The 20,466-nt window shown below is 41.0% G+C and overlaps 1 protein-coding gene across 3 annotated transcripts in view; it reads left to right on the top strand.

Moving 5' to 3' along the window:
* GABBR2 (gamma-aminobutyric acid type B receptor subunit 2) overlaps window positions 1–20,466 on the top strand; it is an 868,870-nt gene that overhangs the window by 422,666 nt on the left and 425,738 nt on the right. For all 3 annotated transcript variants that reach the window (XM_038393151.2, XM_038393150.2, XM_043508506.1), the window contains exon 7: window positions 1,886–2,122. In XM_038393151.2, coding sequence (XP_038249079.1) covers window positions 1,886–2,122 — 237 coding nt within the window. The remainder of the gene's footprint in view (window positions 1–1,885; window positions 2,123–20,466) is intronic.

Genomic DNA, 20,466 nt, shown 5'->3' on the forward strand with positions numbered 1-20,466 from the left:
TCCCTCAAGCCCCCAGCCCTTTCCTCATCATCTTGCAGACCTTTCCTAAGGGCCTGCTGCTTCATTTCCCTTGGAAAAGACTCTAAACAGTGCTGGGAACTTTGGAGAAGGCCCACCCTTCCAGCCCCACAATGCTAGGAAGCACAGGGATCAGGCTCTTAGGGATCCTCCCACATTTAGATTTCCCTGTCTGGTCCACTTTCTCATACGTTCTCCTCTCACTTTCCTGCCCCTTTCCCAGGTCTCTCTCTGCCTCTTCCATGACTCATTTCATTTCCACCTCCCCGCTCCCCATCTTCTGGCCAAAGGTTTTCTAGGGGCCCAAATGAGGAGGAAATTGCTGCTGCTGCTGCTAGCACAGCTAAGAGGCAGGTAGCTTTGCCTCAGAAGAGAAGTGCTGCTATTGAGTAGCCTTCCTCAGAAGGTGATGCTGAGTGTAGAGCACACCAATATTACTACAGGCAACTTCAAGGCACAGAGAGCAACCAGATCTTATGTTTTTGGTGCCCCTTACAATGGGGTGCCCTAGGAAGAACCTATTATTAGACCTAGAACTAAGGAGGCCATTGCAATTGACAAGGGATTTCCAAACACTTCTTTATTCAGAGGTGCTCATGTTTTTCCATGAGTCACTTTTTGACATCAGTGCTTACTGAAAAAATGTTAAATACTTTAACATTCTGATCAAATAATGTCAGTTCATTTCTTTTTAATTATCATCCTTGTTATTTACTTATTTGTACTTGTATAGCACCTAATATGATTATCCTTCTCCTCCAGTATGCTATTTTAAAACACATAAGATATCATTTCTTCTCTTCTGCAGGGTGATATACAGATAAAATCCCTTTCCCTGTTGTCTTTGTTCTTGGATTTTCCCTGCAGTCAGTTACACATATATGCCCTTGAAGCCGTAATGCACAAGCCTTAAACAAAATCTCCAAATTACAATCCACAGTGCTAGATACTGTGTGGGGCAGATAGATAATTAGAAACTTTTTTTGCTATCTACTTCCTTAGCTGTGTACATTATTTATACTCGGTAAAGCCTGATCCTGCAAAGTGTTAACCTCACTAGCTTTCTGTGACTCACAGGATTGGATGTGCTCCAGATTTTAGATAGATAAATATGCAGCATGCCATCTTATCACATAACCACGTGTATGATTTCTGAAGGTTCTTTGTCTTTTTGAGATGTTCTTTATAACACTTTGAATGTGTTGTGTGTATTTGTTCCTGTATAAAATATAATGCATAAAGTCCCAGCCCATGAAAAAATGGGCCTGATTCTCCACTGCTTTGCCCTCATATAGTCATTCACATGTGCAGATTGAGTGCAAAATGCTACCATTCTGGAACTCATTGCAACAAGCCATTACTGAGGTCAAGAGCTTAGCAAGATTCTGAAACAAAACAAAACAAAAACCTAGACACACTTGTGATTTTTTTTAAAAAAATCAATTACATAAGGAAAAAATTATAAGGTTATAAAACCTCACTTCAGGGCAAACCCAAACCTCTGTGACAGAGATCTGGAAAAAACTTCCCCTTTGGTAATTCTGTGGTTCACCAGTTTGTAACCCAAGAGGCTGGATGCAGTGGAATGGAAGACTGATGGATGAAAATAAAATTACTTAAAATGGGTGCTTCTTACATATGCAGTCTGTGCAATACATATTCATCTCTTTCTAGGCTCTTTTCCTCCATCTCCCACCATCACTCTTGAAATTAATAAGAATGCATGATCTCATGGGTTTTTAACTCTTTCCTAGCCCTTGCTTTCAAAATCTTTTCTATATCAGTAGGACACTTGTAATGAAGATTCAGGACCCCAAATCTCTGAAGTCCTGAGCTATGTCATGAAGTTTTATTTCCTTCTCCATAGACTCCACAGCAGTATGAAAAGGAATATAATGACAAACGGGGAGATGGACAGTCTAGTAAATTTCATGGTTATGCCTACGATGGAATATGGGTGATTGCCAAAACACTGCAGCGGGCAATGAAATATCTCAACACTACAAACAAACACCAAAAAATCGAGGATTTTAACTACACAAACCACAAACTTGGCAAAATATTTCTGGATGCTATGAATGAAACCAACTTCTTTGGTGTAACGGTAAGGCCTAACCTGCTCTTATTCACTACATTTTTAAGTCAGTATCTAAAGTATTCAGATTATATTTTTTAAATAGTTTGAAAAATAAAGGGAGGTGTATATATGCAATTCTTGTGTTTTGGGAGGTTTCTGTCCTCCTTACTTACTGAATGGTACATGGGCTAGATCTTCTTTGTACTACTTCAGCAGAGCACGGAAGCAATGTGCTTACCTGAATCAGGCTCCTGGTGCACTGTGGCAGCTTTGTGCTGCATTGCTGTCAGATACAGGCTGTAGAGTTAGCACTCTGGCCCCAGGAGGACTGCTCCAAAGAAAAATTAATCATCTGCCACTGAGAATCTGATCCATGATGCATTATCTATATTTGATATGTAACTAGATAAGCATTTAAATGCTTCTGGTTTTGTGCCAATTTCTTCTGATAGAAAATATGGTGTGGTGTCTTAGAGTGGTACAGAGTGTGATTCATATATGATACCTCTGTTTCCCTTCCTAGTCAAAGGTGAAATAGGTGATGATAAAGAGCAGATACATCAATGTTTTGGAAAATTCAAACATATAGACATCAGTATGTTAGGATATGCATCATGTGGTATTAAGGGAAGTAGCAAAGAACTTAGGCCCAAGTCCAGCAAGCTGCTTCACTTGTGAGTAGTGGTACCTTGGCACTGAGTAGTTTGTAGCTTATGGACTTAACTGATCTATTGACCATATTGGAAACCTAATGAAAACCAGGGAGCTTGTGGAAGATTGGAGAAAAGTACATGTAGTGTCGATCTTGGTGGGGGAAATGGGAAAGCAGCAAGAGAAGTACTTAACTTGAGTTGCATCTCTGCATCTGTGTGCAGCGTTACTACCAAAATCTAACTTTCATGTCTTGTCTTATAAAATAATGAAACAACTATTAAGAAAAAGATTCCTAAATTTCTAGAGGATAACAAAAGCATTAATCTGTAAAATCAGTCCCACACAAACATTATATATTTATTTTAGAATTACAGAATTAGTGAGTGTGATGAGCAAAATCCTCAATACTAGCCATTTGATGTTAGATGATTCCACCTTATGGCTCCTTGATCCTTGGGCTGCTAGACACCAATATAGTCTTGAGGAACAACTCAGAGTGTTCCCAAGGGTGGGTAAATTGTACAAGCTGCAAGACCCTAGGTGGCCATTTTAGCAGCTAGAGATTGATGAAATTCTGGGGTGTTCTTGTAACACTTTCTTTTCCCCACTACATGCTTTACACTGGGTAACTGAGAGGTGGGGGTAAGGGGCGGGAGACAGTGGTGTGGTGCTAGCTACATCAATCCTTCACCACCCAGAAGTTTCCCCAGCTAGCCATTTCAACCAGCTTTAAGGCTGCTTTACATTATTGGAGCAGCACAAAGCATCTTTGGTGGGACCAAGGATCTAGCCCAATGTATCTACAGCCAAATGCTGTTCTCAGTTATACCTCTTTAAATCTGTAGTAACTCTTTTGATTTCATTGAAGCAGCTTCAGGCTTTTAGGAGTGTAAATCAGATCAGAATATGGACTTTACATTTTCAGAAGTCATTTGATAGCGCGTCTTGCAAACTGTCGGATGTACATTAAAAGTACAGCTCCATTTAGAGTTGATACAGAGCTGTACTGTCCAGCGAGATCTCTGAGAGATACTCTGATTCAGGATGAATACCTTCCAGAGCTCCGCAACATGCATGAGGAGAGAGCCTGCCACTACACTAGCCTGGGCAAGCAGCATGCTTGCTGATTAGCACCTGGAACGCTAAGTGAGTAGATATAGAATGGGGACTTTTAGGACAATATGGGTTGCTGGTGTGGCATGGAGGTAGCAGTCCCTGCACTTACCTGAACACAGGGACTTCAAGTTTCACATGGCTTTGAGTAGAGCACATAGAAGCTGGGAAGGCTCCTTGGCTGGTCCCTGGTTACCTGGAAAACTGCGTAACAACCTGTCACAGCCTGGGCACAAGTTCATTCTGATCACCTTAGATATTAACCTGTCACTTGAATTCAAAACATGTTGAAGTAATGTAAACAAAGGGTAATTACATATGGCAAAAAATGGTGTTGGGGGGAGTGTCTAGTTGCCCACACCAGCAGTCAGTGGCAGGACTGGTTTTATTTAATATCATCATTAAGTATTGTAGCATTACCATTTTGGAAATACTTATATTACCATAAAATTGTTAAAGGAATATTGTTTAGGCTGCAGTGTAAAAGAAAAACACTCATGTTAGGATATGATACAATTTACAATTGCCCATGCAAATTTAATTCTGACACTTACACATTCTTGTTCACTGAGTGAGGCAGGGGTCCGGTGGAAAAAAAATTGTGATAACTTAATTAAAGGTTGTATCATAATACATGTGCAGAAGAAGGCTGAATTAATGTTGTACAGAAAATTGTAAACTGGATTTCTTAACTTTCCAATATTTGATTTTGAAATGTAAATAGTGCTTTTTAACAAAGGTTTTTGTACACAATTCCTTACTTTAAAAAAAAATTCTTTGATATTCAACTGTAACTATCACTAGAGGCTTTGAACGCTGCACCTCTTGTAATGTAACACAGATTATTATCTCTTAAACTGTAGAACTAGGAATGGTAAGTGATAGTAGGAGAAAGCTGCTTATCCAGCAAAGCGATTGACCACAAGGTACAAGTAGGTTTCAGAGTAGCAGCCGTGTTAGTCTGTATTCGCAAAAAAGAAAAGGAGTACTTGTGGCACCTTAGAGACTAACAAATTTATTAGAGCATAAGCTTTCGTGAGCTACAGCTCACTTCATCGGATGCATCCGATGAAGTAAGCTGTAGCTCACGAAAGCTTATGCTTTAATAAATTTGTTAGTCTCTAAGGTGCCACAAGTACTCCTTTTTCTTTTTGAGAATACAGACTAACACGGCTGCTACTCTGAAACCTGTCTTTATAGCTCACGTTAGCCACATAAGCTTTATAGCTATTGCTCACTTCATCGGATGCATTCGGTGGAAATGAAGGTACAAGTACTGCTTCCAGGGGGTATCTGGAGGAGAGCCTAGATCTCTCTTCTCCCACTTAGCCCAGAGTTGGGGAAGCTGCTGCTTCACTCCCTGAAAGATGAAAGGCTCCTGGGGCCATGTGTTGCCATTGGGAGGTGGTTGTGGGGTCATGTTGTCTCACTTCCTGTCCCTCCCCTGCAAAAGTGTCGTGGGAGCTCTGGCTCTGTTCGGTTGCATGACAGATTTAAAGCAGAAGAGGGTAATGGCTTCATGGATTAGTTTGGAGAAGTGTTGCAAGCATGAGAGTCAGCAAAGAAGAGAGCACAAGAGCACTTAGGGGGGCGATAAATAGAGAGGGGCAGACTAGGGACCATCCTTAAGGATGAGGACAAGAAGCTTGAATTTAACGTGGTGAATTCAAGGTATCCAAAGAGGAAGTTGATTTAATTGGTCCAGGAAGGTGATAGTAGCAGCTGTATTTTTAATAGACAATGTAGGTCAGGGAGGCCAGAGAAGAGAATATTGCAGGAGCCTAGACAAGAAATCATGAGAGCATAGATGGGAATTTTAGTTAATAGAAAAGGCCAGATCTCAGAGTTGTTACAACAGAAAAAAGCAGCAAGATTTGGACATGGCTTAGATGTGTGGCACACATTGTTGTTGACTCTTGTGATTTTTATTGTCCTGTTCCAGCATCTGGCTGTCAGAGGCTCAGGGACACCCAGAATATGGGGTTGCTTCTCTGACCAGCTTGGCCAATAGACATTGATGCATCTATCCTCCATGAACTTATCCAATCCTTTTTTGAACCCGCTTATAATTTTAAATTATCTCAATTTTTGTTTAAAATGTAGGTACGTTTCTAGCACTCATGGGTAAACGTGATCACTAAAAAGCTCAAAAGCCAGAAAATGAATGCAAAGAACCCAACATTTATTATATGTTAAAATCTCTTGATTTTAAGTCAATCTCATGATATTTTGGAGGCCAGGCATAATTTTTGAATGCTTGGGGTTGGCAATACTGAGTCCAGAAGTGAAGTGAGAGTCAAAGGCAACAGCCAGGTGTTGAGGTGCAATCATAATGGTGATGATACAGACATCTGGGAGGATATATCAGAGAGACAGATCAACATGTGGGATGCACAGAGATGTCTCAATTCTATGAACCTATGATACAAATATAAAAGTTCTCGTAATTGAGCATTTTCTCAATACCTCAGGAGCAGATCAGGAACCATCCTGTCACCAGCACAAGGGAGTAGTCTTCAACTCTGCATAACTGATGCTCAATAGCCCATCCCGTTTGAGTGGGTGGAGCTCTATCTCCCCCCAGAACACCTGGTGGCATAGCTACGCTGTCATGTCAGGGGTCCTGCAATGTAGCCCTGTTTCACCTGGTCACCCTGCACCTCCCCAGAGCAGCAGGGTGACCGGGAGTGAGACTGTGGTTCCCTGAGTTGCATTTTCCCTCCTGGGATGCTCCTAGGGCAGTGCTCCTTACTAAGGGTTAGATCACAAAGCGAATATCAGGCCCTTTGTTTTTCCTTTCCCTCTTTTCCATGTCCACCTCTTGTTTAATCTTGACAGCCCATCATGGTAAAAATGATAGATTTTATTACCACAGTCTTGGTTGTGAAGAGAAAGTATTTAATTTGAGATGAAGAAGCATGACATTTTAATTTTTAAACTATTCTCAGAGGAGACATGAGAAAGTGAAAACTCATCTATGAACTACATTTCTTTGAGAGGGGAAAGGGACAATGTTTCATCATCAGCCAGGTTGAGTATTTATGTGATTTTTGTATTAATTATGTCTTATCCCCTTATGATTAATATAGTTGTTTTATAATATTTTTGTAGTATGTTAAATTATTGTTCAATGTGATGAGTACCTTGGTCAGGGCAATTTGTATAGTGTAATTAAGTTATTATTTTTATCAAAACAACACTTATTCCCTAATGCAATACCAACTAAAACTATCGGTTAGAGACCTAGTTACTTTTTAGTCTGTTATTTTGATCAACAACCTTAATGTTATCTTTTGTTACATATAAAATGTACATTTTTGTTTAATCCAGGTTTTTATCAGTAGTATATCAAACTGCTATAGAAAAAGATTCCAATATAGCAATAATTGTGGGATTTTAGATCTTGAAATGGAAGAAAATAACTTGATATATCCATTAAATAAAGTGCTAACGATATCCCATTATATTAACTGAGCAATGTTAGGCTTTTGTTGGTCAGTGGTGTGAAAAAAGATATCCCTGACTGACATAAAGTTTCACCTACAAAAGTGGTGATGTGGACAGCGCTATGCCAGTTGAAGACACTCTCCTGCCAACATAGCTACTACTGCTCATTGGGGGTAGTTTACACAGAGCAACTACACAGGAGACCTTACAGCAATGCAGCTGCATTGGTACAGGTGGGCCACTGTAAGGTCCACAGTGTAGACATAGCCTTAGCTCATGAGTGACAGCAAAAGAGGGACATGGTAGAAGAGTCTTGCAAAAAGAGCAAAACCAAGAACTATGGTGCTTGTTTCCTCTCTGAAATATAAACTCTGAGTTTAACATGTCCTTCCCACAGGTGATCTGGTTCTCAATATATTGGAAGAAGAAGACCCTGTTAGCAGTTTGTGAATCTTTGGGCAGATTCTCTGCTTCATTGAATTTATACTTGGTGATGCAAAGTGGGAGACCATCAGGGAAATAGTTACATCTCTCTTCATCTCTGCCTGACTCAGCCCGAGCATAGGTTAGAGTATGTCTAGGGGCTTCTCTAAGCTGAGTCAGTTGTTAATGGCCCCCAAGACACCATTCACCTGCTGAGCAAAGCCACAGCATAGCATACTTTGGCCACTCGTCCTCCTCTCTATCATTTCTAAAGCTGGTTGAAAAACTTTTGATAGCTCCTGGGGGCCCCCCTTGAAAAATTGCTGTTTCATCAGGAAGGTTTCTTTTGTGTGTGTGTGTGTGTGTGTGAGAGAGAGAGAGAGAGATCCCTGCTAACCCCAGAATAGCCAATACCCAGGGGTTAGGGCACTTACCTGGGATGTGGGTGATCCAACTGAGGGCCCTAATCACCAAGCTATAGAGTCTCTCTTTCTCTTTCTCTCTCTCTGTCTAGCCCAATGAATATTTGTTTATTTATACATAACAGAACAGCTCCCTAAGGAGAGATTGAGGGAATCCCACCTCTTGCAGCTATTTTACTTTGTATAAATAATATTATGAGAGTCAAAGAGACTGACTCTTTAGCCTGGTGGTGAAGACACTAGTCTCACCTTGGAGATGGGACTTCAGATTCCTACTCTGTTTGATTCATAGAACAGATGTAAACCTGCGTCTTCAATTTCCCAACTTCATGCCCTTACCACTGGGCTAGTCTTCTCTTAAGGGTTTTTGTGAACATTTTTTGAAAGGTCTCAATTTTGTTCTGATGCAGAATGAAAACAAATTCTGAAATCTAAAACTTTTTCACTAAACAGAATTGTTGTTTTCCAGCTAGCTCAGATCCAGAGTTGGCCTGCACTTTGGAGGAGGCTGGCAGGGGCATGGAGGACCTAGCAATGGTAGTTCTGTGTCTGCTGAGGACTTCTCTGTAGTTGTGTCTTTTGTTATTTACACAACAATCATAATATGAAAGAACTACATGGGCATAGTAGGATCAAAAAATCTGTGTTTTCTAACTAATATACAAAACGTGAGACCTAGTTAGGTATATACATTGCTGCTCTGGCAGGGTACTAGGGATTTTTGAAACACAGGACAGTGAGCACCATCAGAGGCTCACAAGTATTTAAAGGGATTCTACCCAATTCATATACACTACACATGTGTCCCATGCAAAGGCAGTGAAGTTAATCTTCTGATGAAGCATCAGGTATGACAAGAATGCCATGCTACATGGAACAAAGGATTGTTTGAAAAACCTGTGTTCCTTCTGCAAATGTAAAGTAGTAATATGTGGACATAACAGTATGAATGTCTACTGGTAACTTTTGTAATTATAAACCTTTGCATTGCTAACTTGCACTGGGGCTTCGCAGTTTTGGAGTAGGAAGCTGCTACTGGCTCTCTATAGTCCAACTTTCCCACTCTGTCTGAGCTGAGTGGAAAATTGACACCTGAGAGTTTACATCTTTTCTATGTAAGGAGACTAGTCTGTTCTATTCAGGCTCTTATCTAGTGTTGATCTCTATAGTATCTGAACGTCCACCAGTAGTGCATTAAGCAACATGACTAACATCTGCTTGTTCTTTCTTCCTCTCCCCAGGGAAAAATTATGTAGGGAATTATTTTAATATAATATATGTTATGAACAATGATGTGTGTTTACATAGCAAAAAATAAAAATGATTGAAGAAGTGCACACTATACTTGGAACAGAAGGTGGTGGGGTCTATGGTGGTTTTTCATTTTCATACCAAAATCTTTTCCTGGCCCCTGCAAAAACTTTGTCACCTCCATAGACAAGCCTTACCTTTGCAGTTGACAGTTCCATTTTGCCGGAAGAGCAGATCTGTCAAATGCAGTTCTCATCTTTCACCTTCAGGTGTCCTGGAGCAAGATCATTGAGTGTCTTGTAGATAAGGACCAAGATCTCGAATCTGACACATTATTCTAATGGGCATCTTATTGAATATGTCCAGAGCTCTGCCAATCAATTTTGCTACCAATGTGATAATTTTGTGATCATTAGGAATTGCATGGAGTGTGCACAATCTTTTAAAGGTGAGGAAATATTCAACAATATCACTGGATTTATCATACTCTGGAAATAGTCGCTCCCATTTGTGGATTTTTGGGGAAGTGGAGCCAGCAGCTGAAAGATTTTGTCTTTTTAACTGCATAACAGCCAGTTCGTGCTTCTGGTTCTCCATAGCTGCTTTTTTGTGGGCAGCTTTCTTTGCCTTCACAGCTCTCTTGTGGGCAGATTTTTGGTGTTTTCTTTTAGCAGCTTTTTTTAGTTGTTTTAATTTGATCAGTTTCTTATGTTCCTTTTCTTTCTCTTGTGCTCTCAGTTTGGCTAAATCCAGGTTTTTTTGGACGCCACTTAGTCATCCTAGCCTTTTTGTATTTAACCTAGCTATACCCGAGAGTTAGAAATTAAAAAAACAACCCAGCTTGTGAATTCCTTTGCTACTGTAACTTGACCCCTCTGCCTTCAGGCAGAGGGGAAAAAACCCTCTAACTGCTCTCAGCAAAAACCTGTTTCCAAGCAGGAAAGAAAAATTTGTCCTTTTAAAATCCAGCTGTGCTTTTTGTTCAAAAATGATCCCACCACTCTGCCACCATGTCAGGGTTCCCTCCCCACTCTGAATTCTAGGTTACAGACATGGGAACCTGCATGAAAGACCCCCTAAGCTTATTTCTACCAGCATAGGTTAAAAACTCCCCAGGCACAAATTTTCCCTTGTACCTTGGGTTTAAGTAACGCTGCCACCACCAAGTGATTTAACAAAGAACCAAGGAAAAGGACCACTTGGAGTTCCTCTTCCCCCAGCAATCCCCCCAAGCCCTTACACTCCCTTTTCTGGGGAGGCTTGAGAATAATATCCTAATCAATTGGTTACAAAATGATCAAAGACCCAAACCCCTGGGTCTTGGAACAATGGAAAAATCAGTAAGGTTCTTAAAAGATGGATTTTATCTAATGGAAAGGTAAAAGAATCACCTCTGTAAAATCAGGATGGTAAATACTTTACAGGGTATTTAGATTCAAAACACAGAGGATTTCCCTCTGGGCAAAACCTTATAGTTACAGAAAACAGGAATAAATCCCTCTCTTAGCACAGGGAAAATTCAAGTTACAGAAAACAGGAATAAATTTCCCTTTTAGCAAAGGGAAATTCACAAGCAAAACAAAAGAAACTAATCTGCCTTGCCTGGTTTACTTATTCTGGTTGCAGTATTGGAGACTTGGATTAGGATGGGTTGGAGAAGATGGATTTTTGTCTGGCCCCTCTCAGTCCCAAGAGAGAACATACACACAAACAAAGAACACAAAAAACACCTCTCCCCCACCCCCCCAAGATTTGAAAGTATCTTCTTTCCCCATTGGTCCTGTTGGTCAGGTGCTAACCTGGTTATCTGAGCTTCTTAACCCCTTACAGGTAAGGAGGAATTCTAGGCTACCCTTAGCTGTATGTTTATAACAGGGAGCCATTATGTTTCTATGTAAATTAGAGATATACTTTATTCTCTTGAAAGAGCTTTAGCACTGTTTTCCTGTATTTCCCAAGTAGATATTTCTCTTCCAATTTCTTTGACATTGTAACTGTCCTGTTGTGACAGGATAACTGGCCCCTGTAAATGAAGCCAGTCCAGGTCCTCTGTGCCAGAACAGGTGCTCCCGTGTGGCCAGTTAAGAGGGCAGGAGAGCACCAGTGAGCTACAAAGGACCAGGGAGAATCTATGTAGAGTCTCAGTAGGAGAGAGAGACGGACCAAGTTATTGGGAGCTATGAAGGACTCGGGAGAATCTCTGGGAGACACTTCAGTGAGATACAGATAGAGCCAGTAAGTAGATCAGTGGAGAATAGAGTGACAGGGAGTCTGAGTGAGTCAGAGCAGATTGGTTCAGTCAGGAAGGGAGGGTAAATTAGAAGTGATAGATAGCAGGGGACTGGAGGAGTCCCAGAAAGAAGCAGGGCCAGTGGTTTCTGGGAGAAGGCAGGAGAGCAGCAAGAGAGGTTTGCTGGCTGGTGTCAACAGGACAGCGAGCCAGAGCCAGAACCAGAGGGCTGAACGCAGGAAGAGCAGCAGCAGGGAGAGCTGTCTGCTGGCTCTAAACCAGAGAGCCAGAGCCAAGGGCTGGAGAAGTCTGGAGGCAGGGGAGCAGAGGTGGAGCTTACCAGCTGATATCTTCAGGGCCAGACACCTGGATCCAGAGAAAACATGAATGTGTGGGGAAGTGAGGGATGCTCCCTTGGCAAGGATGCTCCCAGCAGAGGGGCTGTGAAGTTTCTTGCTGGGATGAGTGGCATTATACTTCAGCTGGAAGGGTTGGGTAGCAGTCCTCATACAAGGAGAGGAGAGGACTGAGAGTCCCAATGCAGTTGAAAGCACTGGTGTGTGATATATGAAGCATTAAGGGACAACATGTCTTGAATTTTAATGATAGCTTGCACTGGGGTAAACAATGGACTACCTGTGTGAGATTTTTGTTATGGACTATTTTGAACTATGTTATGGTAATGCATCCTGTTGGTGGACTAGAGGATAAACTTGCATGGAGTTATGGGGATTCCAAAAGGGGAAACTGAGGCAACAATGATTGTTATGCTGCAGCCTGTCATCTGATGGCAGCAGGCGGGATTGCCTTATGACATCTGGATTAATAGATTCCTAGATTTTAATGCCAGAAGGGATCATTATGATCATCAAATCTGACATCCTGTATAACATAGGGCACAGAATTTCCCCCAAATAATTCCTAGACCATTCTTTTAGAAAAACATCCATTCTTTATTTAAAAGTTGGCAGTGATGGAGAATCCACCACAACCCTTGGTAAATTATTCCAATTATAAACTACTCTCTCCATTAAAAATATAGGCTTATCTTAAACTTCTAGCCATTGGATTGTTTTATACCTTTCAATGATAGATTGAAGAGCCCATTGTTACTTATTTGTTCCCCATGTAGGTAACTACAGACTGTAATCAAGTCACCCCTTAACCTTCTCTTTGTCAGGATAAATAGACTGAGCTCCTTGAGCTAATTACTATAAGGCAGGTTTTCTAATCCATTGATTGTTCTCATGTTTCTCCTATGAATCCTCCCCAATGTATCAACATTCTTCTCGAACTGTGGGCCACAGAACTGGACAGATTATTTCAGCAGAGCTCACACCAGTGCCAAATAGAGGTAAAATAACCTCTCCTACTCAAAATTTCCCTGTTTATGCATCCCAGGATCGTATTAGCTCTTTTTGCCACATCATCCTGGGAGCTATGTCAGCTGATTATCCACCATGATGCCCAAAGCTTTTTCAGAGTCATTGTTTCCCAGGATAGAGCCCCGCATCCTCTAAGAATGGCCTGCCTTCTTTCTTCCTAGAAGTATACATTTAGCCTTATTAAAACTCTTATTGTTTGCTTGAGCCCAGTTTACTAAACAACCCAGCTCTCTCTGAATCCGTGACCAGTCTTCTTCATTATTTACCACTCCCCAATTTTTGTGTCATCTGAAAATGTTATAAGTGATAATTTTGTTTTCTTCCAGGTCCTTAATAAAAATGTTAAATAGCGTAGGGCCAAGACCCTCTGCAAGGTCCCACTTGGAAACAATTAGGATTCCCTATTTACAGTTACAATTTGAGACCTATCAGTTAACCAGTTAATCAGTTTTTAATCTGTTTAATGTTAATTTGATATCATCTGAGTTTTAAGCAAAATGTTGTATAATATCATGTCAGATGCCCTACAGAAGTGCAAGTACATTACGTCAACACAGTAATCTCATTTTAAAAAAATATTTTTAAAACAGATATCAAGTTAGACAGGTTTCAGAGTAGCAGCTATGTTAGTCTGTATTTGCAAAAAGAAAAGGAGTACTTGTGGCACCTTAGAGACTAACAAATTTATTTGAGCATAAGCATTCATGAGCTACAGCTCACTTCATCGGATGCATTCAGTGGAAAATACAGTAGGGAGATTTATATACACAGAGAACATGAAACAATGGGTGTTACCATACACACTGTAATCAGAGTGATCACTTAAGGTGAGCTATTACCAGCAGGAGAGCAGGGGGGGAGGGGGAGGAAGAAAACCTTTTGTAGTGATAATCAAGGTGGGCCATTTCCAGCAATTGACAAGAATGTCTGAGGAACAGTGGGGGGTGGGGTAGATATGTGGACAGAGTTGGCAGCGGGCTTTGTTGCAAGGATAGTGGTTCTGTTGTGTATTGTGTGGTTGCTGGTGAGTATTTGCTTCAGATTGGGGGGCTGTCTGTAAGCAAGGACTGGCCTGTCTCCCAAGATCTGTGAGAGTGATGGGTCATCCTTCAGGATAGGTTGTAGATCCTTGATGATGCGTTAGAGAGGTTTTAGTTGGGGGCTGAAGGTGATGGCTAGTGGTGTTCTGTTATTTTCTTTGTCCACATATCTATTCAGGGGACACCATCATAGAGCCTAATCACATCAGCCACAATATCAGAGGCTCGTTCACCTGCGCATCTACCAATGTGATATATGCCATCATGTGCCAGCAATGCCCCTCTACCATGTACATTGGTCAAACTGGACAGTCTCTACGTAAAAGAATAAATGGACACAAATCAGATGTCAAGAATTATAACGTTCAAAAACCAGTTGGCGAACACTTCAGTCTCTCTGGTCACTCGATTACAGCCCTAAAAGTGGCAATACTTCAACAAAAAAAACTTCAAAACCAGACTCCAATGAGAGACTGTTGATTTGGAATTAATTTGCAAACTGGATACAATTAACTTAGGCTTGAATAGAGACTGGGAGTGGATGGGTCTTTACACAAAGTAAAACTATTTCCCCATGTTTTTCCCCACCCCCCACTGTTCCTCAGACATTCTTGTCAATTGCTGGAAATGGCCCACCTTGATTATCACGACAAAAGGTCGTCGTCCCCCCCCCGCTCTCCTGCTGGTAATAGCTCACCTTAAGTGATCACTCTGGTTACAGTGTGTATGGTAACACCCATTGTTTCATGTTCTCTATGTATATAAATCTCCCTACTGTATTTTCCACTGAATGCATCCGATGAAGTGAGCTGTAGCTCACGAAAGCTTATGCTTAAATAAATTTGTTAGTCTCTAAGGTGCCACTAGTACTCCTTTTCTTTTTGCAAGTTAGTTGACAGGATCTGTTTTCCACAAACCCATGTTTATTTGCATTACATTACCCTCCTTTAGTTCTTGATTAATCAAGTCCCGTATCAGCCACTCCATTATCTTGCTTGAGGTAAACGTCAGGCTGACAGGCCTATAATTACCTCCATCATCCTGTCTACTCTTTAAAAAAAATGGCACAATATTAGTTTTCTTCTGGAGTTTCCCCAGTGCTCTAAGATTTATTGAAAAGCAGCATGAACAGTCCAGTGATTTCCTCAGCCAGGCCTTTTAAAATGCTTGGATTCAAGCTAACTGGACCTGCTGACTTAAAAATGTCCATCTTTCATGGATTCAGCTTAACATTTTCCAGAGATTTCAGTTCCTCTTGTTTATTACCCAGGCTCCTAGGATTGGTGTCTAGGCAATCCAAGAATTTCTTCCTCTGGATACTTGACTAATTTTTTTCTCAAATCTCAATGTTGTGCTAATTGAATACTCATTTTCCCTCTCCTCACACTCCCTTTTTGCTATTAGTTTAACCCCCACCCGACTATTCTAGCCAGCCTGTCCCTGAGGAGATTGGTCCCTCTTCTACTGAAGGGAAGCCATCCAAACTATACAGCCCCCACTCCACATAGAAGGTGGACCAATGTTCCACAATACCAAGCCCTCCACTCTACATCACTTACCTAGCCAGCAATTCACTCCAGAATCTTCTTTCTTCTTTTGCTTGAGGGACAGGAAGGATCTCAGAGAAGATGGCTTGGACATTCTTCTTCTTCTTCTTCTTCTTCAGCACACTTCAGAGTTCCCTGAAGTCAGCTACTATCTGTGAGATATCCTGCAATGCTGTGTCATTTGTGTTGGTATGAACCATCACCAATGGATCCTCACCTGTCTACTTCAGAAGCCTATCCAATCTTAGAGTGACATCTCATGTCTTAGCTCTGGAAAGGCAGCACACCATTCTGCAGTCTGCCTGTCCTTTGTAGGATGTTCTTCTGAGTACTGAATCTCCAACAGGGACTGTCTGTCTTCCTGAGATGGTTGGAGAACTCTTTGCAGGTAAGCCTGATTTTCTTACAGGTTGGGCCGAGCTGCCATCTAGACGGGTCCCGTAATCTCTCAATTCTCTTGGACCTGCTGGATCTTGAGGGAGATCTTCCGTAGTTTCCATGTTGAGGACCTGGTATCTATTTGAAACTTCTACCTGTGTGAATTCTTCCTGCTTCTCTTTTCTCGGGTGGCTACAGTCTGTCTATTCATATCTGTCTCCAGCTGTGTAGCATGCCACCGTGACCTCTTGCGTCTGGTGGTTACGAACTGCCAAGCTTCCTTTCTAACTTCCTCTCTCATGATTCTTTTATCGTTGGCTCCATTCTTCCTTGAACCTGGGATACTGGTGTTTCCCAAACCTGGTTGTCTGGGAACTCCTTAGCTTCTCTAATTCTTATAGGGTCTCAATTTACACCTCCTATCCAAGAATCTCTTCCTCCAGCACAGCCACCAACTTGAGCTTCATGTACAGAAGTCCATGTACAATAATGACACAATAAGAGCCTTCTAATTTTCTTAAATCAAGGCAGCAGAATCATGGCCAGCAGAATCATTCTGCTTAGTGAACTGGTGTATTAAGTGAGCCTGCATCACCCAGACAACGGACCCAGATATCAGTTGCTGGGAAGAGCTGTCAGTGTACTTCGCTGATAAGTTTAGCCAAATACCTATGGAACAAAAAGAAAGAAAAAACTTCATTCCTGACCAAATCATATAATCCACTCTACCACCCCTGAGTTAATTTGCCCCATCACACTTACCACAGCTCAAGAAGCCCTGAACAAGATTAAAGTCTCAACCTGTGAAACAGATGTACTAGCAGGTTAATGCCAAAGAAGAACATCTATTCCTACTACTAAATGAAACTGGCAATGTCTTCTTTAGAGAAGCACACTTGCCTAACTCCTTGAAAAATTCAATAGTTTACCCCAAACCTTATCACTTAATCCTGAAGACCTATTCAAAAAGGGACCCTGACTATTGACTTTTGGGCTGAAAAATTTCCATGTGTTCTTATATAGTCTAAAATTTACCTTTCTTATCAGCCATAAGCCCCTGGGGGCATTTCTTGGCCAAGTCAGGCATATATATATATAGATTAGCTATAAGCTTGGGCATTGATCATTCTACTTATACTATAACATTCTGTTGTTATTTAATATGTTATGTATGAAATACCAGGAATCAATAGATCTTGCTGATCCAATAACTTATTGAGACTACTATGTGGAGATCGGGACAATTTTCTTTTCTACACATTAGTCCTCTAAAGATATTGCAGAGAGAATTTAAGACTCTGTCTTCACCAATGTGGCAGTAGATAGGCAATAAACCGCTGGACAGATTTTGTGGTGAGGTAGCTTTTCAATCCTTTGCAGAGAAAAAAAAAAGATCAGTTCTCAACTGAATAAGGTTTCCTACTGCAGGGAGTACAGGAAATATCATGAAATTGAGTTAATAGCAGTTAGGGGATCTGTATGGAAATATATATAGATATAAATATAGATGCTTATTATTAGGAGCAATTTTGGGACCCTAATGATAGTGCAATGGAGAACAAGATACAAGGCAATGGAAACTGCATGATGGTTAAGAACATGCCACCCCAACAGCATTTCTTTTGCATATCCATGGAAATTGCACTGAATTCTACTGGAGCAAAAATTATTTATTTCCAAGGGAATTTAAATAAAATTGCTAACTGTACTCTCACACATACTGAAAATAGCATATAATTGTTCCAAAATATAACACTGGAAACCTGATAATTAAGAAAGAATTATAGCTGCTTTATAGAAGGCTCTCAATTGGCAGTCATATTTTATGTGCATTAAATTAACAGCCTTCTAGTGAATGAGAGGTGTGACAAGATGGCCAATGTTAGTATAGTGGGTCCTGTGCTTTTCTTGGCAGGGAGGCTTAGATGCCACTCCTTGCCCCTGCTCTTGGGTCACTGAGGTCCCCGCTAGTGGGCTAGGAAGGTGGTAGAAGAGGGAAACAGGGAAGGGGGTCTGGGTTTGCTCCTTACTCTGAGCCCCAGCCCCTCTCAATCCCCTCAATCTTACCCTCTTCCCCCTTGGGTGGGGTACCTTTGGTCCTTAGACACTGGGGAAGGGAGTCTCCCTCTCCTGTTAGGGCAGGGTTTCCCTTACTTTGGTTCTCTGATCTTTCAAATCTCACAGCACGGCTCCGGCTCCGGTCCCCACAACTGACTGACTGAAGCAGGGGGGTTTATTAGGTTCCTGACAGGGCCTTAATTGACTGCAGGTGCTCCAATTAACCTGTAGCCACCCTCCCTAGTCTACAGAGAACCACACCTTAATTAGACTTGGGTTTATATATTTCCCCTCTAGCACTCTACTGTTGCTTCCTGGCCTTCCTGTATCACAGAGGTTACATACATGTTTTTTAAAAAGTACAATTATGCCTCTAGAAGACTGGAAGGTTATATTTCAGCCTAAGGAATACACAAATGGCTTCACATGGTAGCACATGAATATTTATTTTACTAAGAAAGATACCCCCGAATGTTAGAAATGGTCAATTTTTTTTTCAACAGAACACTATTCCACCCAAAAATTCAGTTTAGTCCAAAATTAAAAAGTTGTATGGGAGCATATTGATATTGACAAAAGTTTTTGAGGGGAAAAACTTGTAATGTTCCATTTTGACTATCATATGAATGCATTTAAATTTGTATAATAAAATTAATATTTTAGACAAATATAATGTATATTAAAATAAATTGTAATAATATTTTGCTACAAATGTCTAAAGGAAACATTTTGATACTGTTGAAACAAAATGTTTTTGATGATCCTGAATTGGAATTTTTCTAAATTTTTCTTTTGTGGGAAATTTTTGTTCTGATTTAATTTTTTTTTAATATCAGGATTTCCATGGAACAAAAATTCCAGTTCCTGATCAGCTGTATTCAGTTTTTCACAGTGTTCAATATCAACGCCAAGCGGTATATTATATTTATGAAGCAATGCTTAATCAGGGACCTGTTAGTGCTGCACATTGCAGCCTATAGATGCAGTTGGCAAATGAAGGAGCAGTGTTGGAGCAGGACCCTACTTCAGGGCTATAGCAGAGTTTTTGGAGCTCTGACATCTTTGCCAATAAACTGGGAGGTATTTGAGGATGGGGAGACCACAGTGTGATCTTTCTTGCTTTCCTGCAATTCCAAATGCAGTTTCTATGACTTCATGTATTGGTGGTGAGCAGGAAATGGGGCAGTCTCTTCTGCTTCCCTCTTGATCTGCTGTTAAAGGTCATACATGAAACATTCTCTAGATGCCACTGAAATGGTACTACTTGTGGTATACGTGATAAGCAGAGGGTTATGTTGCCACCTTTCTAATTGCTTGTAACCGGATCCCAAGGCCCTGCCCCTGCCCTGCCTCTTCCCCAAAGGCCTGACCCCATCTCTCACTCCTCTCAAGTCTCAAGCAGCCTGCCTGCATGTAGGAGGCAACCCTGGCTGAGCCGGATCTGGTGTGGATTAATGATCCAGCGCCTCTCCCCACCACACAGTAACTGAACATTTTGTTCAGGTGCCACTTAGGGTTGCCAGGACTTTCAACCGGACTTTCCAGTTGAAAACTGGGCATGTGGCAACCCTATGGCACTTGGACACAGAAGCAAAAAAATGGAGTGTCCAGGTAAAACCAGGATGGGTGGAAACCCTAGAGGATCACCTAGCTTTGAGAAACTGTTTGGTAACAAAGTCCTGCCCTCAGGATCAATGATCTGCCAATGACTATTCTGAAGGTGTAATGCTTGTATATTTTGTGTCAGTGTCATTCAGTACCCTGCGGTAGAAGACTTCATCTTGTGCTTGAGTAGTTTCAAATAGCTTTGTCCTGGTTGTATTGTTAGACTGAGCTGCTGAATGAAATAGCTATGATTCTTATTTGCCTCTGGAGGCCATAAGTGCAATTCTACTCTGAAAGTGAAGATACAATTGTCATGATGGGGCCCAATGTTTATGGCTCAATAATTTCCATAATAAATATGCTAAATGTACAAGTAAAAAAATGCTTTTTCTAATTGCCATCTCTGCAAACTCCCCTTTGGTCTGAAACATATGCTGGGCCCTTTCATTCTCACCCAACATCACCAGTAAAAAAAGATTTTCTGGGGAAAGTGATGCCCTCCGTTACACCTGTGTCCTTCAGTACTCAGTGATAATTTAAGTGCATAATTTGAAGACACAAGCATTTCACAGATTTAAATGAGTGCTTAATTTGGCCCTGCAGAATCTGTATTACTTATGTTGATACTTAAGAAAAAAGAACCCAGCCTGACTTTCAGAACTCAGGCTGAGTTTGCAGGGATTGCCATTTGAGAAGAGTTTCTAAATTGAGCAAATCTAATCTGAAGTCACTGATATACAAACTCACAATGCAAATTTTACACATTCACTTCAGTGTACTAATTTTAAGTATAACACAATTCAGGGCAGTAGACAGTT

This window comes from Dermochelys coriacea, chromosome 2 (genome assembly GCF_009764565.3).
Source record: "Dermochelys coriacea isolate rDerCor1 chromosome 2, rDerCor1.pri.v4, whole genome shotgun sequence".
NCBI classification, from domain to species: Eukaryota; Metazoa; Chordata; order Testudines; family Dermochelyidae; genus Dermochelys; species Dermochelys coriacea.